Genomic DNA, 19515 nt, shown 5'->3' with positions numbered 1-19515 from the left:
AAGCCGTATAGATCGGAGTATACGCAGCCATCTACTGAGTTGATACACTGTATACTCGAGGGTATGGTAGAACTACAATCGGATGCTCTCCGCGCATACGATACTACTAGTAGGAGCACCTGCGACTGGTATCGGAATGTCGGAATGGTCGGAATCAACACCCTCATAGAGACACAGAGCGCGAGAGACCGTGAGAGCTGGAGCCATTCCGAATCCCCACCGGCGATTCGTATGGACTCGAATAGGGGCAGATGAACGAACGCTGGGTAGGCATCCGCAACCGCATCGCAGCCTAGGGCATCTGACGCACATCCGAAAAAGCGTGCACGCTGGGCATGACGCACCGCCTAGCCTCTCCGATCCAGATGAGAGGGGACGGAGGCCAGAGAGGGATGACAGGAGTAGTGGATGGAATATCATCTGGTGCATTGTGCATTGTTCAGCTGGTGCGCCGCTGGCACGATCTCAAAACAGCACCAGCTCCGAAGGATCCCAGATGATATAAGATGGCGACGAGGGCTCGCAGAAATCCCGCGCTCGGCAGTTGCAGTTTGGCAGCTAGCCAGGCTGGCAGCTAATCCGGAAAGAGGTTAGCGAAAGGGCCCCGACGTCAACAGTTGCGACAATTGGAGGCTAGAGCAGGATCGTCCGTCGCGGCGTTGGAGTCCATAATTACTCGCATGCGCCGGTGAGAAGCCCGGTCTAGGTATCGTGTTTCGGAATCTGACAGATTATACTCAAGTAGGATCCGCAGAAAACCGTAGTCTATCGTTGTTGATAGTCCATGGTACTATCCGCTGTAGGATGCTGTTGTTGTAGAGTAGCGTGCGTGTCTCAGATGTCTCCAGATCTGACTCAGCAATGGACCCTAGTTTTCATCGATCGCCTGTTTCAACCGAGGACCTTTTGTCCGCACATGTCGGAGAAAATCGATCTCCAGCAAACGCACCCCGACCTCTTGGGACATGCCCCTCTCTGCCTGCGCGGTGCTTTGCCAATCACCGCCCGACCTCTGGCGTTTCGCCAGGCTCGACCAGTTGTCGATCGCTCAGCGCGTGGCCTCGGCGGGGCTCTGCCCTCTTCCCAAGGAGGGTCGCGAGGATGAATTGGCCCAGCAGCACGACTCCAGCAGGTGGGAATACACGCAGACGCAATCAAACCCCCTTGCGACGATGCCTATTCCCGGTGATTGGCCCGGTCGCCTCGTATACGGAGGAGTGGGAGGAGCGTGAAGATCGCAACGCCAAAAAGGCTGTGTTCCTCGCGCAGCTACCTTTCGCGGCCAAGCCTTGCTCTTTGGGGAGGGGAGGAGGAGGAGGGGGGGGGGATGTCCACCCCCTTTTTCTTGCGCGCTCATTGCTTTGCAACTGGCGGATCGATTGCTGCTAACAAGCTCAGGCTCGTGGCCGCTATGGAGGCTCCATCGCAGATCGATCGCTAGTCGCTTCTCGGGGACCTTTGGTGCCAACGGAGCATCGGTTCGTAGAAACTTCCTTTCTCCCTCGCGTCGCCGATGGAAGCTCGCTTGAGGCTTCGAAGAACGACAACGAACGGCGATCGTGGCTCTTCCCTCGCTCCGACGGGTGCCAAGGGCCATTCTGTAACGCACTACCACGTCGCGACGATCCTTAATTAAACCTTGACCGCGGCCCCACTACGGTGGATCCGTGTTACAGAATCGATCGCTTCTGTTGCGCACTGTGAAGGTAACTACTGGACGCACTGTACCTCTGTACAGTTACTCAGTAGGGTACAATGCGGCCAATGCCTTCAGCCTGTCGGACCGATCTCCTTCTTGGGCGTAGCCTCATATGCAAGGTTTGGCAAGTTCGGATTCCTCCACGATGCAAAGGCAGTCTTGCTGCGCAATCGGTGCAGTTGCCATGTGCGATGTGTCCACTTGGAGGCATGGCTGACGGCGCGCACATGGTCGCGACGTCCCACGATATTAAGATTGTCCTGATTGACCGGTGGGAGGCGCCCATCCAAGGTACGCGGAGGGACCCTCCGCGTACCCTGTGCGGGTAGTCTGGGCCAGTGAAATGCCGTGGTGATGGGGAGAGTTGGAGAGGGCAGTGTCACGCAGGTCGCAACGGGCGCAAAATAAACGTCGCGCTTCCACGAGGAAGTTTGGGCTCCAACGGACACGATGTCATCGACACCCGCTAACACGATTAAGCTACGCCCCGGACCTGCTCGGCCAAGATTTCGAAAAAGAAAAGAAACCCCGTAGAAAAAAGGGGGGGCGACTAAACCGTACAAGTCATATTTTGCTTTTTATTTTGGTTTATTTTATTTTGCTTTTTTTTTTACTAAACAAAAGAAATTAAACAATCCGATCCATTGCTGCTGGGCTCGGTAGGCTGTCGATACAACGTCAGCCGTGGACCCTGAATCTGTTTTTAGCAGCGCATCGGTGGTTCGTTCCACTCCGCGGCGGACTCCGATTTTCGACAGTAGACAGTGGGGACTGTCATGGATGGGAATTGTTCATGTGTGACTGTATGTTGACTGGAGGACTTGCATGCTGAAGCCATCAAGGTTCACCTTGACGAGTTGGTTCAGAACTAGGACTAGTAGCGCACTGTACAATGATCACCTCCGGAATGACCAGACTCAGAAGGTTCTTTACGCGGGGCCTAGGAACATCAAGCTCATTGGTTCCAGCAGCCGACCCAAGCAGTTCTCGCCAATCAGCCGGTGGTGGACGAATTCCCCAGTTCATCAAGGATTGACAGGTGCATCACTGCCCATCCGCCATTCTCCTGCGCGCACCCACCCACCCCACTGTGTCAGGGCTCCCAGACCATGGTTCCTCGTCGCCTCATTTGCCATGAACCGGCCCTGGGAGGGGGGGTCTATCGTACGCAATCAGGGGCTCTTGGGGTTTACCCCATCGGGCCATGGGACGTACCGTTAAAAAAAGAACAATTGTGCAGCTTTCATCGGGAAAAAGAGGGCGATGGGAAAGGGGGAAAATATGGAAAAATAAAAAAAGAAATTCAAAAAATTCAAATTTCTCATATCTGACAGTCGAATCGCTCGTCAATCAGGTAGAGCAATGAGGAAGTTCTCCCCGGCCCCTGAGATCATCGATGCTCCATGACCTGCAGTTGAGTTGGGCTAAGTCGATACATCCCTCTTGGTCCTAGTGCCGGCCTGATGCAGAGCCACTGTGTTCCACGTCTGGTGGGATATACTGTGAAATTAATTTTCTTTTTTTCTTTTTCATTTTTTTTTTTCCCTCAATTTCCCTTTTCCCTTTTGGCGCAATTCAGCAACAACAAAACCAGCCCTTGGGGCGTTTCACCCCGCGATTAGCTTGCTGGTCCTCTGAGTCTATAGGACCTCCTCGATCTGCTTTTCTCTTCCCTGGATTCTCTCCCCTCCACATCCACTTCGTTCACTCCTTTGGCTCTTGATTGATTCTTTTTCCTTTCCTTTTTTTTTTTTTTTTTTTTACCTTTTTCCCTTTTTTTTAAACTCGCCTCAACCTTACTAATCTCGTTTGGGTGGTCACTTTGAAACCGTGCAAACCCTCAACATCTAGACCGTCAACGCACCACATCACCACCCCTTTCATGAAGCACTCTAATTACTATAATTATCATTGATCAATTCGCAATTACGGGCTGCCGGGAGTCGCCTGCCAATCTATCCTCGACCCTCCATCGCGTTACAGTTGCGTGCCTGCGCTCGTCGACCACCACGAAACACCCTCGGCGGAGCCACCCCCTCCCCCCCCTCCTCCCCCTCTTCCTCGACTCGCCCACCTTTTTTTCAACACGCAGCCTGAAACGCGCCAACCGATTACCGTACGCCGTGGCGTGGTGGATCTGACGCCAGACGTTGGGGGAATATTACGCCGTACACGACGTAGTACTTCGATACTTCTGCTCCGCTGGATGGCCCACCGCTTGACTACACTGTCGCCGGATCTCTCAACTGCTTCGCGCTTGCGCTATTGATGCGCATCGTGCTGGTGTGGTGGTAAACAAAACGCGTGTGGGAGCGATGCCCGCGGCTGTCGAGGTGATGGCATCAACACCGACTTCAGGCGCCTTGGACGCCAACGACAAGAAACGCAACAAGCTAGGGTACCATCGGACATCTGTCGCATGTGGTCAGTCTTCCTCTCCTCCCTCTCCTTCCCTCCTGAGCCTGTCTATCAGGGCTCGTGTGCTTCGGCGCATTGCGCGCACATCCTCCGCGCACAGCACTCCATTTCGTGGACGGTCCGGCTCATTCCTGTCGCAGTGCATTGCCGGCGACGCAAGATCCGATGTCTGGTCGCGGCGGACGATACACAGGGACGATGTGAGAATTGTATACGGTTACGCAAGGAGTGCCAGTTCTTTCCTGTCGATCAACAACCGCCAGTCGAGAAGAAGTCTCGTCCCAGCTCGAGACTTGAGACGCAGTCCACGGATCGATCGGTGACGACACCCATTTCTTCCTCGCCCACCAATTTGAAGATGGATGCGGTCGATGCCTACTATCCATACTCGCCAATGCCATTGAGTGCGTCGTCAGGGCAGGATATGTCAACCTTCCCTGGTGCCTTTCCGGCCACCCCCATGTCGGGCTTCACACCTGGTAGGTCCATGGTCCATGGTGGAGCGCGGTGTCGCAAACGCCCCAGCGTCTGGACGCGAGAGACCTCGAAACAGCCCCTAACAATCGAGATACAGATCGCCCGATGGCCACCGGTGAATTCACGGGCCATCCGACAATGGAGACCGGGGTCCCCTGGGACGAGTTCACGACAATATCCGATCCGCAAATGTTAGCCACGATGACGGCCAACAAGAGCCAGATGATGAATCTCGCTCCGGGCGTCTGGAACCCCAATGCTATGCCTGCGGCTCTGCCCAATTCGCCCATGTCTGCCCAGGCACAGCCCATGAATACCGGACAGGCGTATACGATGCAACCAGACGGCTCAGTCTGGCCAGTCCCGCCACAACCATCCCGAACTGTGAGCTACCCCGGCCAGGCCGACATAAGCTCGTCCTACCCGAATCAATTCCCTCCGCAGATGCCGCCGGATCTCAAGCGCCGCATGACAACGCCCGCGCAACCCATGTCCGGCGCGCAGACCTCCCCAGGACCAACCCCCGACATGCAGGCCGGCCCGGGCTCGGTCTCGTACCCGCCGCCAGCAGGCATGGGATATGCACAATGGCCCGTGAATAATGCTATGGCCGGCATGAATGTGGTACCGTACCCCATGTACGGCGGCGACCCGGTTCAACAACAACCATACCCGAATCCCCCGATGGGACATCCCCCTGGACGAACAGGACCCTAACATGACGCCCTCGGGCGGAATCCCCTTCACCTCGACCTCATATATACCCTTTTCTCAACATTCAATTCCTCTCCACGGTCATTTTCCCGGCAATTTCTCCGGAACTTAGCCCCTCTCTTCTCTTCGGGTCCGGACTTCGTCACGTTACACCATTCCTAGACGGCTTGTTTCATTACTAATACCCCGTGGGATATATCAATTGGATTTCTTCCCCTGCTTCTTTCATGATTATTTTCTTTTCCAATCTTCATTTTCCATTATTCGCCTCATCCTCATACACCGTGGCGGGTCTGCTTTCGCAGCTGGTCATTAGCGGGCGCAAGGGTCTTCGGGTGGCATTTTCCGTTTCATATCATGGCATGGCCCAACTTATCTGTCTAACGGGCTTTTTTTTTTTTTTTTTTTTTTGCACCGGAGGACTTTTTTTCATGTTCATTTCTCTTCTGCCTCCTTCACCTTTGTCTTCTTTTGAGATTGTCTGACGTCGGATTGGTTGGACAATCTGGGACGTGGCATTCGAGGCACATGTGGTACGAATCGTGTCGCGTGGCAATTGGAGAAGTTTGTTTCGGGCACTCTATAGATTTCCTTTCTTTTCTTGTTCTCTTCTTCTGTTCATTCTCACGCCCTTTTTGTGATGCATACAGTACCAGCCACTATCACCTGCCATGCCGGAAAGATAAGAGGTCAATTAAATCCAATCATACGATACTCAAAGTCAGATATGAATTCCTCGTAAAAAGCACCTCGCCTGAATTGCCATTAGTGGAATCTACAGTATGTAGGATAAGGCCGTGTGCAGTACTTCCAGACAAAAAGAGTACATCGGACGATAATAATTGATTGGCTAAATATCTCCGAGGAACCATATTCCCGCCGCGCCGGAATATTAGTAGATCCGGACCCGAATTATCGTCGTCCTACTTGCGAGGGTCTTAGGTATTCATCTGAAGGGTCGTCACAAATCATTGCTAGGGAACCTTGCTAAGCTCGGAATTGACCACATTTTGAACATATTGGCTGATCTCGTTCTCTACTCGGTGATAGAAAAACTCGGGAAACAATCGAATCTGTATCACGGGGAATAAGCGTAGGGTTTTCGATCCCGTCATTGTCTCAGATAAGAATACATCCCGGATTTGAACTTTGACCCTTTGTCTCCTCAGGGTATGAGTCTCGTCACTTTCAAGGTTCAAAATTCAGGGATAATGGGCAATTTCGCTACTATCCGCTGGAGCTGGCGGGAAAGCAGAAAGCGGGGACATAGATACTTGCGTTTCGTTTGACATGCAAAAAGCTTCGGAAGTTCCTACCATCGTGCCATGGGGATTTGTCGGGGCAAGATAAGACTTTGATTCAATTACCTGCCTGCACTATGTCAAAAAATATGAGACTCAATTATCCGAGAAATTCTGCCACGTAGGACGAGGTGGGTGCCAATATAGCCCATGATCTCGACGACAGCAATGTGAAATGTGCTTATTGAACAATCAAAATTGCCTCTTAATTCTTCACAGTGTTGTTATGCATTGGATACCACTTATCATTGTTCTTCTATATTCCGATCCAGTGACTCATCATGAGTACTTTATTGTATTTTTTGCTGTTAATGCTGATTAGTGTGGCACCGTGGGCTTTCGCTTTCCAAAGCACCAGGGTTTGAATATTTGCCCTATCGAACTCACGTGGATGTGGGTCATTCGACGTTGGGCGATTTGTCGCATCAGTTACATCACTGACTGACGTTGATTTTGACGCTCATGGTATGATAACCAAATTTTCGATCAATGATGGGATGCTTGTGGAAAGATCCAACGTAACACTTCATAAAGGTCAAAGAACTTGAGCTCGATAGACATAGCAGTAGATGGTCCTCTTGTATATTTCGAGAGCTGCCACCATACATCACGAGATCAGATATATAGTGTGTATTGAACCTCATTTCGCTAGTTCAAATTGTAGTCGCATTTGGAGCACCGCCGTCAAACACCGTGAACCATTGGATGGAAAAGACTGTCCTCTCCCTGCAGTATGCATTTGACGGCTCCATTCAGCCTTGTAACCTCAATAGTTGGTGCTGCGAAGTGTTAGCAGGTTACTGGCTATGATCGACGGGGACTATTAGGCAATAGTCGTAGTGTATTGTCCTGGTCAGCCCAGCCTTAAATTTCACACCAGGAATTGCAGGAATTGCAGGAAAAGAGACTACCAGACGTCGCCATGCGCCTGTCGCAGTGTTGATGACCACACCCGATGTCAAGAGTTACCTGGCATGATAATAATTCCAGTTGAAGGCGACATACCCTCTCTACTAACCGATTTAACTTCCACGTATCGGCCCTCATCGGTATGCGACGTCATGGTCTCTTCAACCTAACAGTTGCTAACAGCTCAACGCCTGATAAGAGGGCGTTCGAGAGCAATCCAGGCAGATGAATCCAGGCAGATGACGTGTTGGGTTCTCCTGAAAATAGCGGAAAGTTAATTGCAGATAGCAACACTGCCACACTCCCAACAGTCCAACCCCGTTAGAACTCAAATGCCTCGTCCTCGGTCGGGGTACTTGCCCTGTCTAATGCGAACTACCCTTGTTTTTTTGAGGGCAGGTTTAATGCCATGACGACTATAGCTCATCAATACTCAATGCAGCCATAGCTCTGGGGCAATTTCGGCGGTGTGATGATCGCTTTGGCCAATCTGGCCCCTGCTCCCGGCATCGGTACAATTCCGTCTGAGCCCTCGGGCAGCCTTGGTAGCACCGCGTGCTGCACCGTGCCTTTTCTTGGTCGGGCGAGAGAGTTCCATCTTCGGGGTTCTGATGTCAATGAAATCAACTGAGTTACAGTCACCTGCCTATCCGAGAGCATCCCCGAAGTGGCAAGTAGCAGGACAATACCATTGAGCAAGGTGCAAATTAAGCAATGGGAATCGGACCCCTCGAGATATCGCCTCTGTGGGCGAGAATGAATCGCATCCCTGTCAAGTATCAGCTCTATTACACGTAGATTGGGCATTTGCTTATCCCGCAAGGGGCCCAAGTGGCAGCCAGTCTCCGGAGTGTGAATGTGACGGCATGATAGAGGCCGTCAATGATCCTATGAGAGACACCCGTTCTATGAAGCTGCTTGTGTTTCTCCGAGGAGATTAAGATGATGCTGTTTATCGAGGCTCCACGACCATTCAAGAGGCCCCAAGAGGCTCAACGCCGACCAAGTCGATGGCGTCAGGCTGAAGTTTCATCATTTGTTCGGGTGTTATTGGACCGTTGCCCTCGTCCATGCGCATCTCTCCAGTGCTACCGCAACCGGTGAATCCCATGGCGTGTCGTGAGACAGACATGTCGGTAGATACGAAAGAATTTTTCCAATGGCGGGCTAAAGGGCTTGATATCTCTACTCTCGTGAAGACACATCGAAATGGATTATCTGAAATCCCCATATCTGCACAACCTACCAACTGAATTTAACCCATGAAACGCCGGGATCGGATCGGGAAGATAAGACCCGTTCCGTTGAGGAATGAGCATTTACGCCATGGAGGATCACCCGGGGAATCCGTCGGAGGCCCAATCCTGGGGTTGAAACCTGGAGATAGGCGGCGGTGTAGACGAGCCCTGGGTTCTCTATGGCTATTCTCTATGGCTAACAAGGGAGTCCTTGACGCCTCACTGCAGGGATCCAGTGGAATCACCACATTCCACTGGACCACCCCTAAAAAGTCAGACACGTCAGGAGATAACGACCCTATTCTTTGGCCAGAGTCTGTCGTGATCGTCCCCCAGGGCGTTATCTGAGATATGCAAACTTATCTGGACATTGACCAGGCCCGAGTCGGTGCATGTCGGATCGCTCAACGTTGCAGTTGGGCAGAGTAGGTTCACGCCTTATCGAAACGCCGTGGGGTGATAACCACACGCTCCGTTGCGACATATATAGCGCTGTCCCAGCCATCACTGCCGCCGGTTTGGATTCTGAGTCCCCGGATTCGAGAGTCACTGGAAATCCGCGAGCGAGCCTCGACAGCGGCTTGGAAAGTCTGGCAGTCTTCACCACTTGGCCTCTGTCAAAACCACCAAGTGTCGAGCGCAACGGGCCAGGGATTCGGGTGCCCCGGATGTTACCAGCAGGTACATATGCGCAGTGTCGATTTCATTCCTCCACGCTCGCAACGCAGGAGAATCCATCTCTCATATGGACCTGTCACTCCTCGCTGGCGCAAAGCGATTTCACCCATAACCGCAGAAGGCGATTGAAAAATTCAGACCCCCTCTCCTCACCCCCTCCTTTCTCTCTCTTTCTCTGACAACCACCCTGGCCTGCCCCCCACTGAGCAGGGGGTAAGACCAACCAACAAAAGTACGTCCCTCGACGCCAACTCACATGCTGCAGTACGCCACGGCCCACCGCGGGCAATTATTATTCAGGGGGGCTTCCTATATTATCCATCCAATTGCTGATGGATTGCTGATTGAGCTGGGGGTTTTATCTGCGTGGCGGGATGAACCGGGGACATCCCGTGTGCGATAGATGACATCGCTGCACGACCGCACCCCACGCACAAGACCAGAGGACCCATCGACGGAGGGCAAGGACCAGCGACCTACGAATCATGCCCTGAAGGCGTCCAGATAAGATCGAATACTGCATGCTGCTCCACCTCCAGAGAGGATGTCCATGGGCAGGCCCAGGGCGACGCTATACCGGCGGCGCAGCGGAGCTGGCAGTGCCATGCAGACCTGTCTCGGTCGATCTGCGCGCCTATCAACATGACCATGGCTAATTAGCAGTTGGATTCGCTCTTATCACCCGGGCTTATCTTGTCATGCCCCAGGGTGGAGCTGTGGGGCCCGAACAAATGTGTCGAGCGACCGGATTTGAGATGTTGTCGCCCTGAGAGGTTCCTCGATTCAGACGATGACACTCCCCACATGGAGAGATTCGAGGATATCCAAACCCCATCTCACACGATGTCCTGTCTTTTTTTGGTCGCATGCAATTGGGCCTCAACTGGGATGGACGATGGTTGGCTGGGCGCAAAGCGGAGTATCTCCGGAAGAAAAGAGGACCCATCGTTTGGAGGGCCGATGGGGAAACCGACGGTGGCAAGACGGCCAGGCCGGAAAGACTGTGACGAGCAGCGGCGGGCGGGCGGTGGATTACCGTTCGATACGCGTCTCGGGTAATGTAGGGATGGCCGGTGAGTGCTCGCAACTCACTACTTCGTACTGCGACTGCTTAGGGCTCCCAGCACACCCAGCACCACCGCTCGAAAAACCGCCAGAGTGGAACTACCTGTACTAAACACACTAAGGACTATATTGCGGAGCCTCGCGGTCAGCACGAAGCCCCGAAGAACATTCCTTATCTCTCGGCGCATCCCCGGCGACTTCGCTGGTATGCGGCAGAAAGAAGGCGTCCGGCGGGAAGTATAGATCATCTTCTACAGCATAGCATACATAATACCAATCCCTCCAACGGCGGCATGGCTGCTTTGTTTGGCTGGAAAATCAGACGTGAACCGCATTCCCACGAGCTGTGAACGTGCGGACCGGTCAATTCGCTCCGGTCCCACCGGATCCACCTGTATCTGGTCGCTGCTCCGAGCGCAGTCGAACGCCTGGAACGCTGATTCTGGCTACCCGGAGTTTCCAATGGTGCTAGTACTGGCAGTCGTACTCTTCTCCGTAGGTTGTCGCGTGCAAAGTACTCCAGCTGTATTTCGACCCCGTCTCGATGCCCACTCGGACTCGGGCCGAAGCCTAGATCTCTTCCCCGACGGCCCTTCAGGTCGAGAGAACAACGGGCCATGCGAGGCCTGCGCTGTCGCAAATGAAGCATTCGTCGTCGGCCCTTTAGCCTCAAATCCACGCCTGCCGATTCGTGGATGCCATGCATCGCGACTAGTCGGCAGTGGCGTCGGCGTGAATCATGTAGTTTGCGTCGGCGTACTTTACGACGGTGATAGTAGCAAAGTGCAGTTAGTCGAGGGAAGCGCCGTAAATCGGTGCGGTGCGCCAGGCGTGGGGTGTAATTCCGTACGGGTAATACACGCATACCGTATGGAAATATCCCCAGAAGCAGCCCAGCACGACCGTAAGGTATCACCTTCCCTCGATCGGCCTCTTCCTCCCCCATTCTTCCGTGGTCGACAGGACCACCTCCCTCCTCGTGCCTCATCGCCCTCGCCCTCCGTCTGGAGCCTCCGTCTTCGTCCAACACCGCGAACCTCGACGCCCGCGTCCCCTCGCTTCTCACGCACACCCTCTTCGCAATCGCATTTCGGGGCATGAGCGTTTGGAGGGTCTAGCCCCCCCTCCACGACTCAAGAAAGAAAGCAAAGAGTGCACCACTCCGGAATTGGACCGGCTCATTGTGAGTGCTTTCGACTCAATTCTCTCCTCTATTAGCAGGCCAGCCGATCGGTACTGACGTCGCCGCCAGTGCTGACCCTGGTCGCGGGCTGCGCCATCCTGCCAATCGCCTCGTTCCTCGATCGCCTCGTCGACAAGGGTCTCGTTTACGGCGGGTACGGGGGAATTCCAATTCGAACCATTTGATTCATCCCATCTCCTCTTCCCCTCCTCTGCCAACCTCCAGCCCGCACTCATGGCGGGCATGAATCATGAAGGGCATGGGGCCGCCCGACCGCAGAACGCCGCGTCTTTCTTCGGCATCGACCACGACGCCCACATCATGTCCGATGACCTCTCCTTCGGTTCGCCCTTCAGTCCGACCGGATCCAACAACAACGACAATTTCCTTCAAGATCCCATTTTTCCGGAGTGGAAGACCGGTGCCCAGCGCGGTAGCGATAACCCCGATGAGCTCCAGAAACAAGATCCGCTGGCCGCCCAGATCTGGAGGCTCTACACGCGCACCAAATCTCAACTGCCGAACCAGGAGCGGATGGAGAATCTGACCTGGCGGATGATGGCCATGAGTTTGAAACGCAAGGAACAGCAACAGCGGGCTCAGCAGTCACAGAAGTCTCAGTAAGTCCTTTTTTGATTTAGACTCTTTTTTTTTTTTTCTCTTGCATCTCCAAGGGTCTTCTGGGACCCGAGCGAGATCGATCTCCGGATTTCCCCCTACCGTCCGGGCACGTTGCTCACCTAACCTGCAGGACACAAGCGCACAACCAAAACGAGGAAAGCCCCGCTCCCAGCGGCATCGCGCAGCTGCGTTTGTCCGACCAGGACTCGACATCCCCCCAGGACCAAATGAATCTGGAAGCGAACCCCGATGCGATGAACCTGGATGATTTCATCGTGCCTTTTGACTCACCTGTCGACTATTCTTCGCATCCAGCGGTTGACCGCCATTTCACGGCTACGCCGACGTCGTCCATCCCCATCAAGTCCCGCAAGGACCAGCAACACCTAGTCGATTCGGCCGCCGCAGCCTCTTTCCCGCATCCGCCGCAGGACCAGCGCAAGAACAGCGAGTTTGGTTACGTGCCTCGTAGAGTGCGCAAAACCAGCGTCGACGAGCGTCAGTTCTTTGCCGGTCTCGCCGTGCCCACTCGTAAGAGACCCGCGGATGCCTCCCCTCAAGTGCCGCCCGTATCGAACGCCATGATGGCCCATCACTCTGAGTTGACAGCCGGCTTGCCGGACTACTCACTCGATCAACCTTCGGCCTTCGCGATGCCTGGAAACGGCAGCGTTGGTGGAGGTCCTAGGCGCCATCAGCATCACCATACGGCCTCGGGCATTTCCTTCGGCCTCGACACCTTTGGGGTAGGCGAAGAAACCGGCATCCACTCGGCTGGTCCGTATCAGCAGCACTTCACCTTTTCCCCATCCGACTCTCCCATGACCGCCAGCAACCCCTTCTCTAGTCTGTATGCTCAGACCCCACTCGCATCGTCACTGAATTCCACCGAGTTCTTCTCCCCGCCGCCATCGGGTTACCAGTCCGCCGTTTCGACCCCTCAGCCCATATACGAGGGGGAGCAGTCTATGTTCTTCAACGATGCGCCCTCGGTCGATTCCCAAGCCCACCGCCGCATCCCTAACTATATCCAGCAGCGGTCGTCCAACTTGTCGGCATCCCTGCAACCCCGCCACCTTTTCAACTCAGCCAACGGCGAGTACCAATCAGCAACGAGCGGTCCACCAACGGCGATGCACTCGGCTGGATTCTCTATGTCCCAGCAACACGTTGATCCGACGCAAGTTCTTGGCGGTGGCGAGTATTCCACTAACGCGCCCTCCGGCAGTATGTTCACCTTTGGAGGTGATTCGGACAATGAGGATGACGACCACAGCTTTGAGCGTGGTGGCATCGCCATGCCCAACGATTTCGCCTCCATGGACGATGTCAGCGACATGAACACAGGCCTGAACTGGGACACAGGATTCCCCGGATCTGTGCAGTCTCTGCCAGGCTTTAGTGGTCATCACCGGAAACATGTCACTATTGGCTCGACGGACATGATTGATGGCCCTGCTGAGTGGCAGCACGGTACCAGCTTGGGCCGTGGACATGGGTCGGCCGCCTCGGTCAGTGATGTGCGTAATCGCGACCGCCAACAAAAAATTGCCCGTACTTCATCTACCCCCAACGCGCAGCAGCTGCTCCGGCAGAGCATGAACGGAACGACTAGTGGCCCGCCTACGAACCATCCTTCCCCCAGCACGCCCCCCGAGTCCGGTCTCAGCAGCGCGGTGCCCTCTCGACCCGCCAGCCCTGGTGGCTCCAAGAACGGCGATCCAAACGCGGGGCCGACTACCTGCACCAACTGCTTCACCCAGACCACTCCTCTCTGGCGCCGTAACCCTGAAGGCCAGCCACTTTGCAACGCCTGTGGCTTGTTCTTGAAGCTACACGGTGTGGTTCGCCCGCTCTCTCTGAAGACTGATGTCATCAAGAAGCGGAACCGCAGTAGCGCTAACAGTTTGGCTGTCGGCGCCTCGCGCTCGTCGAAGAAGTCCTCCCGCAAGAACTCGGTGCAGCAGGCATCCGCCAGCGCGGCCATCGTAGCCGCCTCTCGCTCCCCCAGTAACAACGCCCCTGAGTCACCGCCAGCGATGGCAGGATCCAGCATGGGCAAATCTGGTGTGGTCCCCATCGCCGCCGCCCCGCCAAAGACCGGTCCCCCAGCTGGTGTTGCTCAGGCTCGTGCCGGAGTGCAAGTGGCCCCCAGACGGCAGCGCCGTCTCGAAAAGGCCCCCGCGGGCCCCGAACAGGATACCGAGGAGAGCCCCAGGGCCAACGCGCCCGCCAGTCGATCCAAGGTGGTGCCATTGGCACCTGCCATGCCACCGGCTGCTGCCAACCCGGCCAACCACAGTATTGCAGGTGGTCAGGGTGCAAGCCAGGAATGGGAATGGCTCACCATGAGTCTCTGAACGACTTTTCCTTGCTTTTATATTCTACGGGCATCATTTCCTTTGTCGAGATCTCGATGTGACGGAGGCTGGTCACCACTTCTCTAATCTCACTTATTTACGAACAATGTCCTCCTTCGGTGGTCCCATTGACATTATGACCCGCACTCGTACGCCCCGTTCTTCCTACCGAACCGATGATTCTTTCTCCCGCTTTGTCCTCTTATCGTTACGTGACTTCTGATGATCTGTCTGATTTGATTGATACAATCGCGTCTGTCCGGTTCCGAGCTGATTGTTCTGTCCTGACATTTTTTTTTAAAGCTGTGTTTCTTATGTGCAGCTCGGGGCCGGGCAGAAGTGCGCATCTCTCGTCTGTTTTTTATTCCTCATCTTCATCTTTCCTCGATTTGACGTTCGACTTTACTATTTATTTTGTTTGCGCTGAGCACGCCCGATGTGTTGGCACTTATGTTTTTCTTAGACTTGAATTTGATCATGATTGTTATGACATTACTTAACTCGACTCTGAGATCTAAGCATACGATGGGCTTTCAGAGCTGCTTGAATTTGTGTTCTGCCTGACATACCTCTCAAAGTTTCCTCGATAATAACACCGAACGGAGCGTAGGACGCCTGACCGGCCATATCACATATGGAAGCATCGCCAGTACGGGCACACTTTGCTTTGAGAGCCTCGCTGGTCACTGATCAATGACGGCGAATGTCTACCGAAATAGACACCTGTGCTAAGGACAGTCCACGTTCGAAAGTGTTTTCGAACGTGTTTTCGAAGCCGAGATAATACATTAATGTAGTAGGCAAAACAATGAGCAGTGGGTTGTTTATACCCGACTGACATCATTGTGACTTGATAAACAACCCTTGTATCGCTCCCCCATATTATCCATGGTAAGAGAATTCACGTCATGGCGACGATAGATCAACCCGCTTAAAAAGGAAGTTAATTCTAACTCGGACATTTTGACTACTCGACTGATTCTTTATTTCGTCCACTGCACCTCACCCTGGCAACACCTTTGCTCATATCTTTTGTTACAGAATGTCCGGATCTGCGGTACACACCCTTTGATGAAAAAAACACTATACCAGTTTAAAAGATTGACAATCCCAGGGCGATGTCTCTAGTACCGACGGTATATTGCACCCTTGAACACCATGCCTCCAGCTTGGCTGCATAATCTCACTTGACTTAGAGACATTCGAGCCTCCGTCTGCAGACGCAAGCAAAGAAGACACTTTCGCTACCCAACACCACAAATCTGCCAGCAATTCCCGAGAAAGAATTGCTAGCATTTGGGCCTTTGAGCCAGGTAGTTCTCCGAGGTCCCCAGCTGTACCATGGATCGCATACTCATCATGTATATTCTTCCTTGGCAGGAGATACGAAGAAAACTTCCCGACGCATGTCAGACGTCCCGAGTGGTCTGCGCCACCAATACAACGAGATGAGTACCCAGGCGGGACAGGAACAGGGCAAGTCGCTTCTATCGTCAGCATATGAGATGGTTGCTAAGGCGCTTGGAGGGGGCTCAAAAGGTGAGCTTCGCTGTTGTGACCTGAAACAGCTTCTTTGTGTGACCGAACTAAGAGCCGATTGATGTATGAGTACCTACTGGTAATTTCGGGGAATGAACTCTGGAACACTGAGAAATACAATCAATTTGAAAAAGAGGAGTGACAGTCTGATACGGAAGAATACAGAACCTTCAAGTTTCAATATCATACGGCGCCCCTTCCCTCCGTGTTATCCTCGGCATAGCGCAGATTGATGGATATAGTTCACTGCATGAGACAGCCCTGCAATATGGGCAACAATAGAGAGGACCACAAAGATATGCCAAAGTGTATGCGAGTGCCCCCATATATCAAACTGGCCTGGGAAGAAGGACTCGGGGATTCGGGTCTGAAAAGATGTTAGCCTGTCTCAGCGGTCCAGATGCAAAGCCAAGACAAGGCAGGCCATGTACTCACTCGGAAAACGAAACAGCCAACCAAGAGCAACACCCCCTCGAGGAGATAATACGGGACTCCAATACCGAGCAGGTAATCATACCCCCAGAGATACCCCGCATGGCTGATAGGTGCAACGGCCGACAACCCGATGGCGATGCAGCTGAACAGGCGCAAAGACCGCCATTCTTCGTCGCAGAACCATGGGCTGAGGAGGATTACTGCGGTTGTTGCACATCCACAAGCGATCTAACCACATTTTAGTAACTGTTTTGACGACTCTGAAGACGAGACTTGGACTCACCATCGACCAGTATACATTCCTGAGAGTGGGCGCACAATAAAACCCAAAATGCAAACCGCTGGCTAAATTCCCCAGGATGAGCCCCAAAATGCCGACATAATCAAGCTGCAGACAGCGCCGCGAGACCGAGGACGAGTGATTTAGTAGCGTATGGTACATCGTCGACAGGAACAAGCACAGCAGAGCCGAGCCGAGCTGGAAGCCCACGACAGAGCCATCCAGGGTGTGCGTATCGAAGCGAGTCCCCGCGGATACACTCAGAAGCAAAGTTGCAGCAAGAAATACTGCGGGAAGGAGGTGTGAGTAGATATTGCCGGTCTCATTGTGGCTGTAGAACCAGGAGGCGAAGCAGCGGGTCCATGATCGCGACTCTGGTCGATAGCCCGTCCAGATGAAGGGATTGGGGTCCGTCCAGAGTGGGGTGTCGGGGAGCGTCAGAAGGGGCATTCCCCAGGATTGTGGGTTAAAAATAGGCATGTCAGGAGAAGCCGCGCTTAGGTGATTTCGATTGTTGGTGGGAATGGACCGATGCCAATGTTTCAAGGCTGTGGTGGAGCTGTGTTGATGATCCGCCCTCGCGCTTGCTCCGTTGATTTCACTCCGATTGAGGCAACAGCACCCCACTAGTCTATGTCAGGAAAGTATAGCTCCTGCTAAAATGCTGCCATTGGGGAAAAGGCGCCTCAGTAGTCCACCATACTTCAAAAAGGTTTTAGGAACAATCAACGCTCTGGCAGGCTCGCGACGAAATGATATTATCAGAAGTATGCGACGGTAAAATACATTTGCAACGCGGCGGCAATCCTTCGGTGGTGTGCATTTGAAGGGGACAAATCAACTGGAAGTCTATCAAATTGTTCTGTTTCTCTTTAATTGAGCTACTATTCGAATATTATTGCCCATAATTCAGCTCTGATGTTGTATCCTCACAGTACTTAATCCAATTTCCTCTTTCGGCATGTTAGTGCCTGAGGCGATGCGTAAAATCACGTGGGATCCCCATTCTAAAAAAAAGCTCCGCGGCTCAGACGTTTCCACCAACGACAAAAACCGCAGCCATGGGTTCCAGCGCCAAACGAAAGAAGGAGAAACAAAAGGACTTTCAGGTTGGTTTAACGGGTGTTGCTACAATGCCGCAAAAAGGAAAAAAAAACTGACTGATTCTCGCAGAAACCGAAACTGAAGGTCGGCAAGGCGAAGGCAAAGCCGGAGAACTACACAGACACCAGCTTCCGATCAAAGGGTACAGTTTTCCAGGCCTCTTGAGTTGTCGATTTCTTTTCTAACCTGCGTGCTGCAGCAATTGTCCTCAACCAGCAATCACTTCATGTCGCCGCTCCCTCTTCCAATAGCCAATTTGCGCATCACATTTCGCTCCTTTCATCCAAATCCGACAACCAGCGCCGTGATTCCCTCGCACACTTGACCACCTCGATCGCTTCCCGCCCCGTCAACTCCAGCCTCCCTCAGCCCGTGAGCGTCATGCTCCCTTCCCTCCTCCCGCTCATACTGGACGGGAACAGCAACGTTCGCATTCAGCTCCTCAAACTCCTTCGTACCTTACCCCAAAATGATGTCTCAGACCATGTCGCTCAGCTTCTTCCTTACATCCGAGCCGGAATGACACATCTGGCCGCAGACATCCGTGTATCTGCAGTCGAAATTCTCTCCTGGATGGTCGAGACAGCTGGGGAGCAGGTCGTTTCCTGCGCGGGCGGGTGGATAAAAACACTCAATTGCTTTCTATCCGTGTTGGGATGGCACACGGAGGAATCATCACGATGGTCATCAAGCCGTGCTTCGTTCGGCAAGTCCGGAAGCCAAGGTCGCTCCATGGTGAAAGTGCTCGGCGCTCTGGCAGACTTCCTCGGAGCCGGAATCGGACAGCCCGGTGAGGCGGATGACGAACTTTCTGGGCAGGCCTATTTTGCCGATTCATGGTCCTTTCCCCTATGTGAGACGGGTCATCACATGATCTCCGAGTCTTCCACACCATACGCATACCTGAACCTATTTGGGCAGCCGCGCGATGAAGAGGGTGAAATGTATGAGACCCGCGAAGATCGATACCGTGTCTTTTCCAGCAGATTCCTTCCAGCCATCGAGCGTGGACTGAAAAGTGCTAGAGAGGAAGGTGGAGAGTTGGGCCGTGCCTCATCTGGCGTGACCAAGGTTCTCAAAGAGGCGATCTCGTATGGACCAGGGCCATGAGATCTCATATCCACGTGGAGCTATTACGATTCATTTGCCCTCGATGAGATGGCCATGAAGTTCTTGTGACATTGGTCACGACTGACCAATGCCTAGAAGTCCTGTATCAGTCCCGGCGATATATGGGTAGTAGGGCGATACAAACGAACCCTTCTACATCAGGTATTTGGATGTGCCGACTATCCTCCAACGATTGCTATTGTGGCGAGGCCGGCTCTGAAATAGAGCAATACTTAACAACCGTCGACATTATGAGCAAGTTCAGGCACTTGATTCGGCGGAGGATGGATCCCGCAGTTTCTTTGACCTTTGGGTCGTGCTGTCTCGTTCCAAAGATGTGAGCTGCAAAGAACCAACTACGGCACCCAATGTATATAACTGTAC

General features: G+C 53.4%; 6 protein-coding genes across 6 annotated transcripts; 4 read left to right on the top strand and 2 right to left on the bottom strand.

The window, feature by feature from the left end:
* Nucleotides 1–1770: 1770 nt before the first annotated feature.
* N7532_002887 (uncharacterized protein) lies at nucleotides 1771–2267 on the bottom strand (the record flags this gene model as incomplete). The annotated part of the gene is made up of 2 exons (XM_056615381.1): nucleotides 1771–2165; nucleotides 2261–2267. The coding sequence occupies 2 exons, from the start codon at nucleotides 2265–2267 to the stop codon at nucleotides 1771–1773; spliced, it is 402 nt and encodes a 133-aa protein (XP_056478353.1).
* Nucleotides 2268–4118: 1851 nt separating this feature from the next.
* On the top strand, nucleotides 4119–5311 carry N7532_002886 (putative C6 finger domain protein; the record flags this gene model as incomplete). Its single annotated transcript, XM_056615380.1, has 2 exons — nucleotides 4119–4596; nucleotides 4692–5311. The coding sequence occupies 2 exons, from the start codon at nucleotides 4119–4121 to the stop codon at nucleotides 5309–5311; spliced, it is 1098 nt and encodes a 365-aa protein (XP_056478352.1).
* Nucleotides 5312–10238: 4927 nt separating this feature from the next.
* N7532_002885 (uncharacterized protein) lies at nucleotides 10239–11617 on the top strand (the record flags this gene model as incomplete). Its single annotated transcript, XM_056615379.1, has 4 exons — nucleotides 10239–10489; nucleotides 10550–10704; nucleotides 10822–11403; nucleotides 11463–11617. 4 exons carry the CDS (start codon nucleotides 10239–10241, stop codon nucleotides 11615–11617), a joined length of 1143 nt encoding a protein of 380 aa, XP_056478351.1.
* Nucleotides 11618–11916: 299 nt separating this feature from the next.
* Nucleotides 11917–14663, top strand: N7532_002884 (Nitrogen regulatory protein nrfA; the record flags this gene model as incomplete). Its single annotated transcript, XM_056615378.1, has 2 exons — nucleotides 11917–12302; nucleotides 12434–14663. The coding sequence occupies 2 exons, from the start codon at nucleotides 11917–11919 to the stop codon at nucleotides 14661–14663; spliced, it is 2616 nt and encodes an 871-aa protein (XP_056478350.1).
* Nucleotides 14664–16410: 1747 nt separating this feature from the next.
* N7532_002883 (uncharacterized protein) lies at nucleotides 16411–17397 on the bottom strand (the record flags this gene model as incomplete). Its single annotated transcript, XM_056615377.1, has 3 exons — nucleotides 16411–16569; nucleotides 16638–16865; nucleotides 16921–17397. The coding sequence occupies 3 exons, from the start codon at nucleotides 17395–17397 to the stop codon at nucleotides 16411–16413; spliced, it is 864 nt and encodes a 287-aa protein (XP_056478349.1).
* A 581-nt stretch (nucleotides 17398–17978) lies between these two features.
* N7532_002882 (IPI1/TEX10 family protein) lies at nucleotides 17979–19131 on the top strand (the record flags this gene model as incomplete). Its single annotated transcript, XM_056615376.1, has 3 exons — nucleotides 17979–18026; nucleotides 18091–18163; nucleotides 18221–19131. 3 exons carry the CDS (start codon nucleotides 17979–17981, stop codon nucleotides 19129–19131), a joined length of 1032 nt encoding a protein of 343 aa, XP_056478348.1.
* Nucleotides 19132–19515: the final 384 nt, after the last annotated feature.

Source organism: Penicillium argentinense, assembly GCF_028826775.1.
Source record: "Penicillium argentinense strain IBT 30761 chromosome Unknown utg000003l_segment0_segment0, whole genome shotgun sequence".
NCBI lineage: Eukaryota > Fungi > Ascomycota > Eurotiomycetes > Eurotiales > Aspergillaceae > Penicillium > Penicillium argentinense.
Note: the sequence above shows the minus strand (reverse complement) of the source record. Positions and strands in the feature narration are given on the sequence as shown.